At 42.3% G+C, this 17,591-nt stretch overlaps 1 protein-coding gene across 1 annotated transcript in view; it reads right to left on the reverse strand.

The window, feature by feature from the left end:
* The window catches only part of GFM1 (G elongation factor mitochondrial 1), a 1,399,365-nt gene that overhangs the window by 130,945 nt on the left and 1,250,829 nt on the right, over positions 1 to 17,591 (reverse strand). Inside the window, 2 exon segments of the mRNA XM_044070477.1 lie at positions 1,477 to 1,495; positions 8,379 to 8,393. Of these exon segments, the coding sequence (XP_043926412.1) occupies positions 1,477 to 1,495; positions 8,379 to 8,393 (34 nt within the window).

A 17,591-nucleotide genomic window follows, 5' to 3' on the forward strand; every position in this document is an offset into this window, starting at 1 on the left:
ACCATGTGGTCAATTTGAGGCCTGTTAGATTTGGGTGAGTTTGTCCTGAGGGATGAGGTAGGGAGGTCTGGATTTGGATCCAGCATCCAGGAAGGATGTATCAGATGAGACCAAAGGAAGGAAAACCAGACCTGTCTAGGCCAGAAGGGGGCAATGAGGATAAATTTGCTCTTCAACCTTTGCGTTTTCTGAAGAAATTTGGGGAGGAGAGGGTGGGAGGGGGGATAAGCATAAAGGAAACCGGAGGACCAAACATGGACTAGAGCTTCTTTTGGTGATTGTCCCTGAGGAGGGATTAGGGCAAAGAACCTGCTGCATTTGTTGTTGGCTGGGGATGCAAAGAGATCACAGCAAGGTAGACCCCATTTGTGGAATATCTTATTTGATGCAGACTGATTTAGAGACCACTTGTGAGGCATCAGAAAAGTTCTTCTTAGCCTGTTCTCTAGAATGCTGGATTTCCACAGTATGTGCATTGCTACCAGAAAGCAGCTGGAGGAGATCGCCCACTGCCAAACTCTCATTGCTTCACAACAAAGGGGATAAGATCTAGTTCTCCCTGTTTGCTGATGTACCAGACTACTGACTTGTTGCCTGTTTGTATAGCAATAGTCACTTGAGGAATAAAGCTTTGTAAGGCCTGCAAGGCTCTCATCACTAGAACAATGACATGCAGAGAGGTCTCCTGCCTTGACCATGTGTCTTGAACAGTTTGTCAAAGGTAATGCCCCCCACCCCAACTGGAATGCATCCATGGTCAATGTGGTGTTGGGGGAAGGAAGAATAAACAGATGTCCTTCCTCAACGTCCCTCGAGAGAAGCCACTTGAGATAGTTTTACAGGGTGACTCAAAGGACAGCGATGTAAGGACCATTGTACTGCTAGAGTCCATTGTACAATTCTTGTGCAAAGGTGAGCTGTTGGAATCAACATTATAGATGCAGCCAGTGAGTCCAGTGCTTTGAGGAAGGACTAATTCTGCTGTTGGTGAAGGAATGGTTAGAATTTGTTTGCTATGTAACCTTAAGGACACACTTCTATTAAGACGTAGGAAGACTAGACAACTGCGTGTGTCCAGACACTCCCCTATAAAGTCTATCACTTGGAATGGGTGAAGTTGAGACTTTTGTGTGTTTATAGTGATCCCCAATGTGTTCTTTAGGTGAAGCAGATAATTTCTGGCTTGCATGAGTAGATGCCTGGTTGATGTGGTCAGCAGCCAGTTGTCCAGATAAAGAAATACTGTGAATCTGAACAGTTTCAAGTGAGCTATTGCCATACATTTGGTGAATACCCTGGGGGCTGTGGTACCAAAGGGCACAGCTCTGAAGTGGAGAAACCTTCATGGGCACCTATCCATTTTGATGTGGATAGTATGCATCTTGAAGGTCTATACAGCACATACACTCATCTTTCTGGAGAAAGGAAAGAATAGACTGTACCGTGACCATCTGGAATTTCGAGTTCTTCATGGACTTGTTCAGGGATGTCAGATCTAGGATCGGTCTCAGGTCCCCTGTCTTTTTTGGTACTAAAAGGAACCTTGAGTAAATTCCGGATCCTATCTGGTCTGGTAGGAACTGATGGATGACCCTATTTTCTAGCAGCTTTGTAATGTCTAAGGCTGTTGACTCCCTCTGATGGGGTGGAACATCGGGGAGATTTTTCTTTGGTTTGGGAGTTTTGAAAAATGGAATACAATACTCTCTGGATATGATTCTTTGCACCCATTGGTCATTTGTAATGGCTAGCTAGGCATTCTGGTGCAAAGATAGGCTCCCCCCTAACTACAGAGGGGGGCAATGAGGCAAGTGCTCAGGAGTGCTGAAAAGATCTGTCTGAGAAAGAATCCCTAGAACTTTGGTTCTACGGACCTCCTCTGCCACGTGGGCAGTGTCTATTCTCCCTCTGCCTCTAACGAGAAGAATCTTCTTGTGAATCCTGGAAAGGCCCCCCCTGTGATTTTTGAACCACAATTTCTTATCTCCACGTTGGTTCTTAGAAAAAGGCCTTTGTGGGGTAGAACACTGAATTCCTATGGCAGACAAGGTCTTTTCGTCTTTTTCTCAGTTGGAGAGTGTGTCTTTCACGGTTGGGCCAAAAAATGATGATCCAACAAACGGTGCATTGATCAATGACACCTTGAATGGTTCCCCAAAGTCATAACGTCGCATCCAGGCATGTCTCCTTATTGCGATGCCTAAACTGGCGGCCCTTGAAGTACCTCTGCAGCATGCGAGATTAGCCTCATAGATGGATTTGAGATAGACTGTAAGATAGCCATCCTAGAGGAAAATGTTTTCTGTTCCTCTTGGACATGGACCCTGATGCAGTGTTAGACAGTTCCTTTAATAAGTCCCTCTGTAACCTGGTAAAATGAGCCAAATAATTCAGCGATCACAATGCGAACGTTACTCATGAGTACACCTGATTCCCAAACCTGTCCAAAGCCCTAGACTCCCTGTTAGGTGGATGGACAGTGGAGCTTTGTTTGGCTAGCTCCTTTTTCATGGTTGGAGCAACAACCATGACATCTACTGGGCTACCTTTTCTCTAGTATGGTTTACCTGAAGGGGCACTCAGGAACTTGTCAGCTCTTTTTGGGATGGGTTCCATGGTGTCCAGCTCCTTCCATGCCCTGTGGAAGACAAACTCTATGAGGTCATCTGCATGCAGTTCAGCCAAGATGTAGATGGGCCAGCCCTAAGGCTTCCAAAAACACAGACTCCTCTGAGAAAGAGCTTTGGGAAGACCAATCACCTTTTTGGTGTAGGATTTCAAGGATGTCTCCAAAGGACACATCATCAGGTGGAGATCTTGGGGACCCTTCCCCCTCATCAAAGTTGGTGTCCTAGGTCAAATATTCCTGTGTGGAACTCAGGTGCCTCCTTTTGCACGGTCTCTTGCGGGGACCTCCTCTGTGGGATGCCCCGGGGAGGTATTGGAAGAGACAGGGAGCTCTGTGGGTGGAGCTGGCTGGAAGCTCTTGGGGGCTGGCTGTCCCAGAGGTGGAGGATGAGCAGGTTCAGGCACAGAAGTTAAGACAGGGGTAGGATCTGAGGGAGGTAGAGCCAAGGCAGTTCTTGCCTGAGAAAGTACCCCTCCACCACCTTGAACACAGAGAGACCTACAGAGTCCAGTGGCAATCACTCTGGAGAGGAAGCTCTCAGAGCAAACAATCCCTGATCTTCCAGAATTCCCCAAGCTGAAGGGGTTTGTCAGAGCTCAGCTGGCTAGCACAGAGGCGCCGAGAGGAAACAACATCTCCGAAAGCTTCGGAATCTAAGGAAACCCCTTGGACATGATGCTGCCACTTTGGCTCCGAGATCAATCATGCTCCAACAGAGCTGGAGCTGATCGGATCAGAGAAGTCTTCAGAGTTGAAGAAGATAATGTCATCGGATTTGTTGTGTTGACTCTGGCTGCCCCTGGATCTGAGGGCTCTGAAACAGGAGGTCAGATCAGAGAAGGAGTTATTGAAGAAAGAAAGGCAGGTTGGTGGCTCGTGGATCTGGTGGGGGATGCAGCAAGCAAAACCATCATCTGAATCTGCATCCTGAAGACTCTTCTCCTCATCCTGTCCACCTCTGCTTTGGGTAGGCTCCAGGAAGATCTTAAGAAGGAAGAGGTGGAGGGAGATATTGAAAGTTTCTTAGGGGTCTCATGCAGAAAAGGAGATCTTAGTCTTGGGGACACATGCTCTGAGGAGAATTTGGGAGCTCAACTCCGAGGAGAAGTCATTAATGGCTGTGTCGGATCCACAGTTTCAGGTCTGACAGCTTTAAGGTCTTAGTTGGTGGTTCAGATGAAGATCTGGTAACAGACCAGGCAGGACAGCATTTGTGGTGCTCCCTGGGCTCCTTGGATTTCTTAGTGGGGGGATGAACCTTTGACTCTCTGGAATTTCCAACTGAAGAAACAGCAGACTGGGGAAATAGGCCCTTCAAAATAAGTTTGTTTCGGCGATCACCTAGAGCTTGAGTATTAAAGCCTGCATGAATATCACATGAGATATCTAAGTGACCAGGGCCTAAGCAATAAACACACTCCCTGTGGGCATCACAGTTGGGATCTTACGCCCGCAGGAAGTGCATTTTTTGAAACTGGTACATATTTCAGTCATACCAGATAGTTTAAAGAAAAAAAAAGTTTTTTTTTTTTGTTTTGATTAAGACAGAAGGAGATTAGAAAAGGAAACAAACTACCAACACTGGTAGAGGGACAGGAATACCAGAAGGTATACAGTTATTTAAAATTTGCAAGAAACCAAGAAAATAATAAATTAATAAAAAAAGTGAATAGAAGAGTAATTAGAAATAAAATATAAAGAATAATAACCAAGTTTAACATTGGAAAAGTTTAAACCACTCACAACCCCAAATAGAGACTTGAGAGGCAAAAATCTTGACTGCTTTCAAGCATGGCAAACGACATTTGAGGTAATCTGGAGGACAGTGGCATTATGGCTAAGGGAGGAACTCGAGAGTCAGACTCTAAGTTATAAGATGTGAACAAGTCAGATCAGAGGTTCGGACCTGAACACACAGGTTGTGAAATGAATGAAAACGACATCAGATTGTCTAGGAAAGAACTGTATCCTTCCACATTTTTACACAGAAGAAGCCACAATCCAGAATCATTAATGACTTCTTTGTCCTGTGGTGAATTTTTAAGGACATGTCGTAATTGCAGTGAATGGATTTTTTTTGGTTGAGGCAAAGTTTTTAATAACATTATTTTTAAATACAGGATACAAAACTGTAAATGTAAAAAAAAAAACACTTATCTGAAGGCATGTTTAAGAAATAAAAGAAAACTGATTTTAAGTAGTATATTTAAAGATGGCATATTTAGTAAAAAGTAAGAGGGAAATAAATGTTTTTTATTAGCAATGCAATATAATACTTGTAGTAAAGATTTATATGCCTCAAGCAAGATTGTTGGACCACACGTAATTCAATAGGATATGGAATTGCAAAGAATTTTAACAACAAGATATAATATTTCATTTTCTAGTAGGAGTATAAAACATTTTTAGAACACAGCTATTTATACATCCAACCCTACCATGAGATCATTACTGATGGAGAAAGGCATAGCCCACAAATTCTGATGAGGCTGATCCTCATGAAATTTACCATGTGAATGTTGCCTTTGTCCTTATACCCTGGCATGAGAATTCTTACTCTTCAGTCATATGGGACATATTTTTCTATAACATTTTGAATACCGTCAGGAGACATTTCTCAATCAACCCTCCCCAATATCTTGATCACTGCCATGACTTCATCTGAGCCTGTTGCTTTCTCTGACTTAAATTTCATTAATGCTGTTCTTACCTCTTCGAGGGTAAGTTCTTCATTCAATTTCATTGCAGGCTGTGTCTGGGGCAGTACAACATCTGTGGGACTTTAATTATAAGCTGATGGAAGTACTCCTTCCATCTGCCTTTGCTGCCCTGTGAACTGGTGAGCAGATTGTTGTTGGCATCCCTTATGAACGTGTCTTTTGAGTTGCCTTTATCTTTCTGTCTTTCCCAGCAAACAGAGTTTCTTTGTGCAATTTGCTGAATCAGTTTTCAGAAGTTGGTAGAGTGCTTCTGATGCTTTGTTCTTTGGTACTGGAACTGCTCACTTAGCCTCTTTATTAGCTAACTAGTATTCCTTTTTAGCTTGGGCTGTCGTTTCTATATTCACTTTTGCCTGCATCCCTTCTTTCCTTTGTTAATGTCCTGGGCTTCTAAAGCAAACCACCAGCTTTCCTTACATACTTTGTTTCCATCCCTTGCTCAATCGTATACCTGTTCTATAGTCTTCACATATGCTGTTTTGAGATGCTCCCATTCTCTTTCAACTTCACCTATTTCCTCTTCTTCATGAGGTGCTACAGCCCTGAGTATTTCCCAGATTTGTGCTTTCTCTCCAGTCATCTTCCAGATCCTCAGCCTAGCATTTGCTGACCTCAGAGTCTTCGTTGACCACTGCTTACAGGTGACTGTGACCACGAATGACTTATGTTGTGTGTCAATAATTTTACTGGGGATGACTTTGCAATCTCCGATTCTACCTAAATGCCCTTCCCTTACTAGGAGGAAGTCTACCTCCTCAGTTGCACATTGACCACTCTTGTATGTGATCTTTTGACTGTCTCACTTGGCAAAACATGTATTAGTCACCATCAAGCTATTTGCCAGACAGCTAGAACGGCCTCTGTTTTTTTGTTCCTGTTGCCTCACCCATGTGGACCCAGGCAGTCCTTGTAGCCTGCTCTGTCTGACTTGATATTAGCATTCAGGTCCCAGTTATCAACACCAACTCATGTTGCCTTGCTTTATATAGTAGGCAGTTGCTACCTGAATTGTTCTACCTTGCACAACATATAAGTAAGAGCATGGCATCCAAGTCTAGGGAGGTTACTAGTCTGATGACAGCCAACTACAAGGGAACAGTCATCTAGTACAATGCACTCTTTGGCATGTACCTGACTAGGCACTTGCAACAGCTTGACAGGGAGTAAATAAAGTCCTATACGGACTTGTCTCAAAGCCCTACCTTTGTACTTGGTTGCTTACAGACTGCTGCAAGGCAATCTATGCACAGCCTACAATGCATCCTCTGATCCCACAGTGATGGATTTGTTGCACAGCTACCAAACAAATATCATCAGTAATACCAGTTCTAAGGACCAAAACCTTGTTGGCGACATAAGCAAGGCATGCTACAGAGAGAAAGAGGCATGTATCTCAATGATCAGCCATTCTCTGGAGCGGGCTTCCCATCCATGTGAAGTAAATCTCATCCCTATCTCTAGTCAAATATAACTTGGACCAGTGGACGGGAAGTTGCAACTTTACCCCTGGTTTGACACCTATGCCCCTAATGGAGGGGGCAGCCTGTGAGCACTTAAAAGTGTCCAAGCCTATACCATAACAGCAGAATTCCTTGGGTATTAACACATCAGAAATATATATATTTTTTAATTTGGGGTAAGCTTGACTAGGCTTAAAATGGCTCTTGGGATGATAACCTAGTAATCACTTATGAATCTATGGCTATATGAATGCACTCTTTTCTTCACCATCACAGCCCTGCTGTGAGGCACAGGAAACGATTATAAATACTGCTTTACTTTTACACTAGAATCTGACTGACATGAGTCTATCACTAATTCTAATGACTGCCTTCAAATAACTCGCCTCACCACAATTCCCACACCATTTCTAGTCCCCCCCCCCAAGCAATAGACTCTGTATCCCAAGATAAATGGTTTTGCTGTACTACCACTTCACTTTGTTTCCTGGATACACAGGATGTTCGGTCTCCTCCTTACCATCATGTCATCCACTTCCAAGCTGCACCATATTGGTAAACCTATAGCCAATGTAGCAATTCTTAGATCATTTTTGGCCGGTTGAATGGTTTTACATTCAGATTTCACTCATCAGAACTTTCCCAGGTAATCAACACTAAGCAACTGGAAACCAACAGCTTACTGACCTAAGGCTGCTGAGTTTTAGGGTGAGGCGCACATTGGCCATATACATTCCTCCTGCCCTTAGTATGGATCCCTGGCATAGGTCAGAGTAGGCCTCTTCTTCAACCCACTTACCATTGGTAAATAAAACCGATGCCCGTTTTTAGTAATATTAGCTATCATGACCAAATCACTTAGAGACAAGTTTTACACCATCAAGTGGCTAGCCCTGATACAAATGCAGTCTGTTATCCATGTTCTACTATCTGGAGGATACTGGGCTCTATGGTTGATACATAAAATGGGTAGCTTACACAACTATTTCTCAATATGCATTTTGGGTGCACTCTGCTGGCATACTTCCTTAGTTTGAGGTGGAAACACCCAATATGCTTTTGGGAGATGGAAGGAAACCCATACAAACATGGGGAGAACATGCAAACTTCAAAATGGCAGTGGACGGAGGTCAGGATCAGATTATGTACACTGTGATTGGGAGATGAAGACCTTAACTATTATACTAACTCTGCTGCATCACAGGCATGCAAATGGCCCTTAGCAAGGGATTTTTTTTTTTTGAACATGCCAAAGTCTGACTGGAGGGAAAAAGTGTGCATAGTCAAAGGAATGTCTATCAGATAATGTTATTTGCTCATTTCTACTCCTTTCTTCCCAGGCTCTGCATACTATCAGCTTCACACTCTGTGGAAGGCAGTTTCTGACCCTTACACCTTCAACCCCTTCCCCCAAACCATTTTAAATATTCATTAAATCCCCAGTCCTAATAAAGATGGTCCTATCTCTCTACACTGTAAATTCAGCCATGAAACACAATGTAATGCAGCATTCTGTTTCCTTTTCTTTTGTCATAGACAGAAAATTTGTCAAAACATAACACCAACTACCCAAAACTTTCATCTCTATGAACATTCCTTGTACTATCACAAGCATATCAGCGGCTACCTGTGTTCAAACAAACAATGATTCATTTACAGCATAGTATATGTACAATATCCACAATCATTTCATGTCAGTCCAGGTTGTGGCAACTTAGAGACATCATCATCTTTGGTTTGTGTCTTTCGGCTTTTCCCGGTTAGGGGTCGCCACAGCGGAACTCCGGTCCGCTAATGACTGGCAGTAGATTTTTACATATTGGCTTGCCGGGCCTAACGCACAACCTTCAACGAAGGAACTCCCATTCACGCATGTCGCTACACAGAAGACGCTCTGAGAATCGAATGGGCAACGTCTAACTGTGAGGCAACAACGCTACCATGTGAGAGTCTTTATTGACTCTAAGTTAAGCAGATGTAGTGTATTAACAAAAAGTGTCTTCTTGACAAGTGGTAAGTTTTTTGTTTTTTTTACCAGGCAGAAATGTGTTTTGGGGTTGGTGCTTTATGGTGTAGACTGGTAAGTGATTGCTTAGGCTGTCTGACACATTTCTGTGGGATGAGATTTTATTTGAAGAGAATGTTAGGATCCAATCAAATGTGGCCTTATTATATCTAGCTGGTCTGGTTATAAGTTAGGTAATCTTGTGCAAATGCATACTACTGGATGGATTTTCATACTGTATTGGTTTATCAATCTATACTAGCATCACCCACTATAACGGCTTCAAGAAGGATTTTTGAGAAGGTCCAGCACGGAATACCTTCCAGTGTTTTAGCATTGTTATCTGTGTATGTGTGTGTGTGTGTGTGTGTGTGTGTGTGTGTGTGTGTGTGTGTGTGCCCGCGAGTGTGTGTAATGTACATAATATGTACGAATGTAGAATTTTACATTGAATAAAAACTAGAGCGACGTCAATAACGTTGATGTCAGACCTTTGAAAAATGGAATGCCAACATGTACAGGGCAGCATGCTCTGAGAATTAACTCCAAATGAGATGAAACCAAAAGCTCTGAGATTGCATAATCCCCATAGAAATGGATATTCCCTTACCCAGGGATTGTTAATTTCACACGTCAACCATATGTTTTGCTCAACCAAATAGAAGTCAATCTAGTGTCCATTTGAAAAAAGGTAAGATGCCCATGATAATGAATGTCTTCTGAGTGTTTAGTTTTAGCATGATTAGTAGAACTTCTGAGTTAGAGAAAGTTGACAGGGTGTGGGAGAAAAGGGAGATATCTAGTATGTTTTTGAAGAAAATAGCGACACCTCCAGCTTATTTTTGTTGCCCTTGTCTACTCTGATAATGTTAAAGCCTGGTAGTGCAATTTCTTCATTTTTGGTTTCCTGGCAGAGTCAGGTATCTGTAACTACTAAGATGTCTGCATTGTGTAGTACCAACCATACATGCACTACAGGGAGTTTGTTCTAAATATTTTGTAAGTTAGTATGGTATAGAAGAAGTAACAAAATTCAGCTCCAGCCAAAAGTGGTAATCCAAACACAAAAACTAATAAAACCACCTGCATTACTACTCAGAGACAAACAAGGAAACAAAATAGCATGATAATTTATTCTCCATTTTTGTCCAAATGGACTTCTCAGAGACAAACAAGGAAACAAAATAGCACGATAATTTATTCTCAATTTTTGTCCAAATGGACTTCATTATTATCACACTATTTTGTTTTCTATGGCATAGGAAAAATGCCAGGGTGGGGCTGTGGGTGAGGTGTATTCACAAAGGAGCTGCTGTGGATATGCTGTCTGGTTTTGAATATGCTGAGTTGGGTCTGGACTTGAGTAGATGTCCCTTCTACATTTTATGGTTAAGAAGTGATGATACGGGTAGAGGCATTTTTTTTCTTGATTTTATGTTTAATAACCAATCTGTGAGTAAATGGTGGTTACTCTGAATAATTGTACTTGAACAGTAGGACATATGAGTGCTGACACAGATAGGGTGCAATTGGGAGATGAGGTTCAGATGTATTTGGTTTGGAGGACACATTATAAGAGTTTTGTTGGAATTGTGATGGTAATGGATGTTGGTAAGATGTTAAGTGCACCACAAAGAGAATAGGTACTAGTATGAGGAACGATAAGAGAACCATGTAAGAAACAAATGGGTTTGAAGGATTGAGGGTGAGGATGTAGTTAAAATAATAAGAAGAGAGAGTTTATTTAGGAAAGCAGAAGTTAAAATTGAGTCCTCTGGCTCATAAGCAATTTTGAGATGTGTGAGTGTTTAAGAGTACAGGTGTGAGGAATACTGATATGAATACCTATGAGCGAATGTGGTGTGGGGTCCATTAATAATGCAGAATATGTATGGGTAAGGGAGAGCAGTAAAGAAAAAAATTACTGATTTAATTTGTGTATTAGTGTAGAGACATTTTGGGTAAAAGGGGTACAAGCAGAATGGTGTGATCAAGGGAAGGTTGAGAGGTACTGGGCCAGATTCCAAGATAGTTGTTGTCAATATAAGTGCCTTACTATGTGTCAACCTTCCCCCGATTCCCTCCATGTAAGTGACTTATTTTGGTGTAAGGTCCATCTATAAACAGGCTTACACCAAGGTCCGGATCCCAAAAGACTTGCTCTCTGTGTAAGTAACTTACACTGAGAGCAAGTCTTTTGGAACCAGGCCCATTTAACAAGAAGAGATGAGAAAAATATTAATCTGGTAGTAGTATATGAGAGAAAATCGATGGGAGAATCTCAACACCAACAAATTATTCTGTATCTGCAGAATATGCATTGGCTTGCCAGTGTTGGTACACGTCATTTATAATTCTGACCCTTCAAGACTTGAGTCCCCTTTATCTTAACTAGCACTTGTAATGCTGATTATACAATTCCTCTTTTGGCTCTTACAGCACTACAGTATCACACAAAATTGTTTCATCCACAGCTATAGCCCCTCTGTGTGGTCTCATGTTTAAAACTCTTTCAATTAAGTTATTATTCAGTTACAAATGCATAGCTGTGACAGACTTCTGTGACTGTGCATCTGTACAGCAAGTCAAAATAAATGTACCCTTTTCATTGAATAAAAAAAATGACACGCAGCCTAGTTGTCTAGGTGGACTTTTTCCTTACTGCTATCATACTCTCATTCAAAGGACTATCTATGGTGTGGTAGTATGCAAAGGTTTAGTGTTTAAAAAAAGAAAATCACTCACAATTCTATTAACAAGCAGTTCTCTGTGGTCCAGAGGTGCAAAGTTCTATTCCATCAGCATCCATTACCTAACTGTAACTCTGAGCAAGTCACTTAACTAGACACCGCTCACAGTCTGAGTGTGAAAACGATTCATGGAGACCAGTGCTCTACAATGGAAAATAAATACTAAATAAAATAAAATGCTCCTGTTTTCTCCATTTTAAAACCTAATTTTCAGGTCGCTGACGTCATGGTGAGAGAACCAAAGGCATTGTCAGACATCTCTCCTATGACCCTGTTTCTTCTTGTTCTCTCTCTCTTCACACATTTGCATTAATAAAAAATGTTGTTTTTTCTGCATATTTGTTTTACTATTTAGTACCAATATGGGAGAGAAAGAATTTTTTGAGAGGAGTGCAGATATCATATTCAAGTTCTGAATTTACTTTACCAGCAGTGAGACGTGGCAATTGCAAGAGAATCGGCTACAAATCAGGGAACACCAACAAAGCTCAGTAAACAGTTATAGCAGCCATCACCTCTTCAATCTCCATGTTCTTATTTATTATTTGTACCTGCTGTAATGATCCTCTGATTCTGTCTGCAATGTTTGGTTTTTGACATAATGTTATTTCTGAAAGTTTTAAACAACAAGGCATACAACATGTTGTAACTATATTCTTTCATTTGATCTGTCAACAAGTTTAGGACATTTGGAAAAAACTGCAAGTTATTAATTTTATTAATGTCTACATTTATATGCACAGTATGATTGAATCTAAAAAGTACAGTTGTGTACATTTACCATAACTGTAGATGTTCGAGTGTATTCACTGTTGCAGTCATTACACTTGGGTTATCCTGTTGGTAGGCTACCCTCAGTCGGCCTGAATTCCAAAGTCTAGGTCTGGCATCGTTTGCTGTCGCCTCTTCCCTGACGTCAGTGCACCAGGGGTATAAAAGATGCAGCCGACGCCATTTTCTTCAGTTTTTCTTGCCCCAGATGTCAGGTGCCCCCAAAAAGGGAAGGCCAAAAATATGCCAATAAAAAATGCATGCATCAAAATATATACCTTCATCTACAAGCAAATACACCACATAGGTTGTATACATTAGAGAAGTGCAGCTAAGTTTCAGCAAAAAGAGTTGGGGGATGGTGGGAGGGTAACTTGGACTGCAACAGTGAATACACTTGAACATCTACATTTATGGTAAGTGTACACAACTGTACTATGTTCTTCGTGTTTCACTGTTGCAGTCATTACACTTGGGTTGAATCCCAAAGCTGTGGTTGGGAGGCTGGAGCTAAATAGCATTAGGAGTGGCTATGAGGCCCTGCAGAACTGCAGTAGCAAAGCCTGCCCTGGATTTCGAGTAGAACGGTAAGTGATAGTGCTTTGTAAAGGTGTGCACTGAACTCCAGGTAGCAGCCTCTAAAATGTCTTTGTTGGTACTCCCCTGAGGAAGGCTGCTGAAGTGGCTGCTGCTCTGGTAGAATGTGGCCCAATGTCCTCAGGCACTGGCTTGTCACGTTGTGAATAGCAGAAACGAATGCAGTGGCCTATCCACTTTGATATGGTCTGCTTTGAGATAGCTTTTCCTTGTGATCCTGCAGCATATGCCACTAGTAGTTGCTCAGTCTTTCTGAAATCTTTGGATCTGTTCAAGTAGAAGCGTAGCTGTCTGTGTATGTCCAAAGAATGCAGAATTCTCTCCCCGTTATTCTGTGGGTTTGGATAAAAAGTAGGCAGATGAATAGCTTGGTTAAGGGCCACACTGGACACTACCTTAGGCATAAATGTTGAGTTTGTTCTCACAGAAACCCTGTCTGGATAAAAATGATAAAAGGTTCCACAGCCATGAGTGCCTGTAGCTCTGAGACTCGTCTTGCAGAGGTGATTGCCAGGAGCAGAGCTGTTTTCCAAGATAAAAACTTTATGTCAGCTGTAGCGGCTGGCTCAAAAGGGGGCAGAGTGAGTTTTTCCAAAACGTAATTGAGGTCCCATGCAGGTATTGGTGATCTCCGTGGAGGCCTTAAATTTTTGGCTCCTCTGAGGTACTGCCTTAACAAAGGATGAAAAAAGATTGGTGGCTCTGTATTGTAATGAGCCGAAATGGCAGAGGCATGAATTTTAATTGATGAAAAGGATAGGCCTTTGCCCAGCATCTCAGATAAGTATTGCAAAATCTGAGGAATATTTGGTACTGCTGTGTCAATTCCTTGTGCCTGATTACAGGCACAGAATGTCTTCCATTTTCCAGCATAAGATTTTCTATACTAGGCCTCCTGGCCTCCAAAATTACATCCATCACCGCTTTAGTGAGAGGTGTGTTTTGTATGACTACATTAACTGCCATGCTGCCAGATTTAAGGTCTTGAGTTGGCTGTGCAGGATCTGATTGTTTTGTTGGGACAGTAGGTGAGGTATTTGAGGTAAGGTCCAGGCTGGGCATTAAGACAAGTTCCTTAGGATTGGATACCAGTACTGGCGGGGCCAGTCTGGGGCAATCAGTATCATTTTAGCTTCACTTGTCTGACCTTTAGGAGTACCCAACCTTGGGGAGGAGAGGCAGTGGTGGAAAGGCATATACTGTTGTGTTTCCAGCTGAAAGATAGGGCATCCACTTTCCATGCTTGTCTGTGAGAAGTCCTTGTGCAGAATCTCTTTAGTTGGCAGTTATGAGGAGAGGCAAATAGGTCTATGTCCGGGCATCCCCATTTCTTTGTTATCATTTTGAAAATTTGGCGGATGGATCCAATTTCCACTCGTGGGGATCCATGAGGTTTCTACTTAGTTAGATCTGTCAGAGTGTTTATCTTTCCTGGCAGGAATTGTGCCTGAATGTGCTTGATAAGTCAATGCTGTGTCCCACAAAAAGGGAGTCATGGCTAGTCTGCAGAGGAGGTAAGAATGAGTGCCTCCTGCTTGTTTATATACCACATGACCGTGGTATTGTCTGTCTTTATCAGTAGTTGTCCTGGATGAAGTAGGTCCTTGAGGGCTGTCAGAGCATTCTGAACAGCTAGCATCTCTCGTTTTGATTGATATGTAGATGTATTTGGTTGGCGGACCATGTGCCTTGAATACATCTTCCTGCCATAATATTGCCCCCAGGCATAATCTGATGCATCCGTTGTCAATGTCTGCCTGGCTGGGGGTAAGGTGAATGGCGCTGTCCTTGTTCTGGTGACAGGCTTTGCGCCCACCATCAGAAACTCCTGTTGCAGGCAGTGAATGAGGGTAATTATTGTTTTTTTCTAGGCTGTGGCAATGCTGAGTCAAACACTTTTTTGGGTACCATTGAAGTTTCCTCATATGCAGTCTTGCATATGATTAATAGAATGGGATGCCATGAAACCCAAAGCCTGTAGAATTTTTTCTTGCAGATAACTGGGCCTTTGTTGCCAACAGTTTGAAATAGGTAGTCAGTTGCCTTTGTTTGTCTGGTGTGAGATAAGCCATCTGGGCAGTTGTATTTAAGCTTGCACCTAGGAATATTATCTCTTAAGAGAATTAGCGTAGTTTTGATTTTGTTAGGATTGACTGTGTACCCTAGGCATGGTAGTAATCTTTTACAAAGCACTAGATGCTGTAGTAGAATGTCCTTGTTTCTCTCTGCTTGTATGAGGCAGTCATCCAAGTAAGGATATATTTGTATTCCTCTTGTCTGCAGAATGCAATTACTGGTGCCAGGCACTTTGGCCAAAGAATCCCTGGGCGCATGATGAATAAACCAAAGGGCAGTGCAGAGAATTGGTGAGTGCATTGAGCCAGCTTTTGAGATCTACAGAGGTATCTTCTGCATGATTGTCTGATTGGGACATTGCAGGTATGCCTACTTACAGGTCCTAAAAGTCACAAGCCAAGCCTTCTTGCCCAGCATGGAGCAGAAGCTGCACTGTAAGGTCAACTTATTTTTGAATTTTGGTATATCAGATATGTGTTTACAATAGATAGGTCAAGTATTGGTCTCCAGACTTTGTCCTTTCACTGGAATTTACCAGGAATGGTCTTAGAATAAAATCCTTGTCCCTGCTCTTGTACTTGTTGAATGGCCCTCATGTCCATGAGGATGAGACATTTTTTTACATAATCTCTGCCATTGGTTTTTTTGGTAGGTCTGGCCAACTGTTTGCCCCTTGGCAGGAGTATGAAAGAAGTGAAACTTGTAGCCCTGGGACACTATGTCGAAGACCCACATTTGTCCTGCTGGTTTAACATGATGTGTGCCAACTTTGAGAAAAAAGTGCTAGTTTTCCTCCTAAAGGTGCTGCCAGAAGATAGAGGTGCTTGGCACAGAGCAGGGGAAGTCATTGGGACCGTTTCCTGTAAGGCTGTGATTTGTCTTTTTCCACTTTTGGAGGTAGATGCACCCCATTGTTGTAGATCTGTACATGGAACCTTGGGGCTGGGATTTGCCTCTTGGGCGTCTGTATCTGCCCCCTTTGTGGTCTGTCTTGACACTGAAGGACCAATTGCTTTGTGGAGAAGCCAAGTGTCTGCCTTGCCTAAATCTTTGAGGCTGTACCTGTAAGGAATCCTTGACTGTTTGCATAGATTTAGCTTTGCATCCTCCATTTTCTTTAACTTACCTCTTCTGCTTTAAGACCAAACAAAGTATCATGCTGTGATGGAGCATCTAATGAATTTTGCTTTAACATGATCTGGTAAATTTTGTTCTGGCTAACCAAGCATGCCTCCTAATGACCAAACCCCATAACAAGCGGCCCTGCAGAGAGGCCTCCAAAGAATCAAAACCACATTTTGCAAAGTAATGCTTTCCAACGCTTGCTCAGCTGCATGCAATAAATCCTGCATTTCTTTGTTTCTGCACGCCTTCAGAATTTATCAACATTTTCTGTTTAAGCAGTGACATAATATATTGTTGATATTTGAGCATATGGAAATTGACGAATTTAAAGCCCTTATAGCCAAAAATTTAGCAGAGGTGTAAATGCTTCTTTTCCACATCTGTCTAATGCCCTAGAATCCCCTGTCCGGAGGGTAGGGTTTTGCAGTAGATGCCTTAACCCCTTTGGGACCCCTAAGAAATAGTTTCTGGAGTCAGCTTGCAGGGTTCTTGAAAAATAATTTATGAGAGTCAGGCACCCTGTAAGTACCTGTCCGGCTTAACATGAGCTGGAGGTAAGGAGCCGAGGAGTCAGACTGGACTCCAGAAAATACATCATCTACAATATCTAACTTGCAGAAGCAAGAGGAATAGCTGAGGGGCCTGTGTTGAGAGGAAATAAAGGAGTCCCTGAGCCTTTTCTGTAGATTCAAGAATAATCTTGGCAAACCTCCCTAGTGGAAATGTTCCCTCATGGTATGCAAGGTTTCCCCAAAAGGTAATCTCAGGAGGAGGCTGAAGGAATAGATTCTTCAGCATCAGAATCCTCCTTAGGGAGGAAGAGAGTATTCCTAAGTCAGTAGAGGAATCTGAAGAAATGGAAACCTGATCTGAAGATTCATGTTCTACTATCTTACCTGAACTCACCATCAGGAGAGGGATGGGAATCCCTGATCAAATAATTAAGAGTCTTAGGCCATTTGAGCATCTGTTTTTGGGCGTGTGTTTTGTTTGTCTTTAAAGAATGCTTTAATCTTTGCCCTTATGGGTAGCTTTAATGTACAATTGAGTGAGTCTAACCTCAAAGGCGGGTGCTACTCCGGCTCGGACTATCCAGAATGAACACGAAGGTCAATACCTTGAGCGTGGGGAGTCTGTAGCGGCCTGCGAGTCCAAAGTAGCCAGGCGTGGGGCTGCAAAAGCACACTGAGAGCGGCTGGCTTTGAAGAAACCTTGTCTTGATTTTAGACCTCGGGATGCCTGTCCCTTTTCTTTTCTTTAGACATGAATTGCGGTGATGATTTGGTTATCGGCGGCATAATGTAATTAAATCTTCTGAGCAGTGAAAGCAAAAAGAATGAACAAACTTTAGAATTAAGCTGGTTAAATCTAGCACAAAATGGACAGTAAAACACGATATGCATTGGTCAGGGGACTGAGCAAAGGAATACAGTAGAATGAAAATCCTTATGAGGTATT

The sequence above is a fragment of the Protopterus annectens genome, chromosome 4.part1 (assembly GCF_019279795.1).
Source record: "Protopterus annectens isolate FY-2018-M chromosome 4.part1, PAN1.0, whole genome shotgun sequence".
In the NCBI taxonomy this organism is placed as follows: domain Eukaryota; kingdom Metazoa; phylum Chordata; order Ceratodontiformes; family Protopteridae; genus Protopterus; species Protopterus annectens.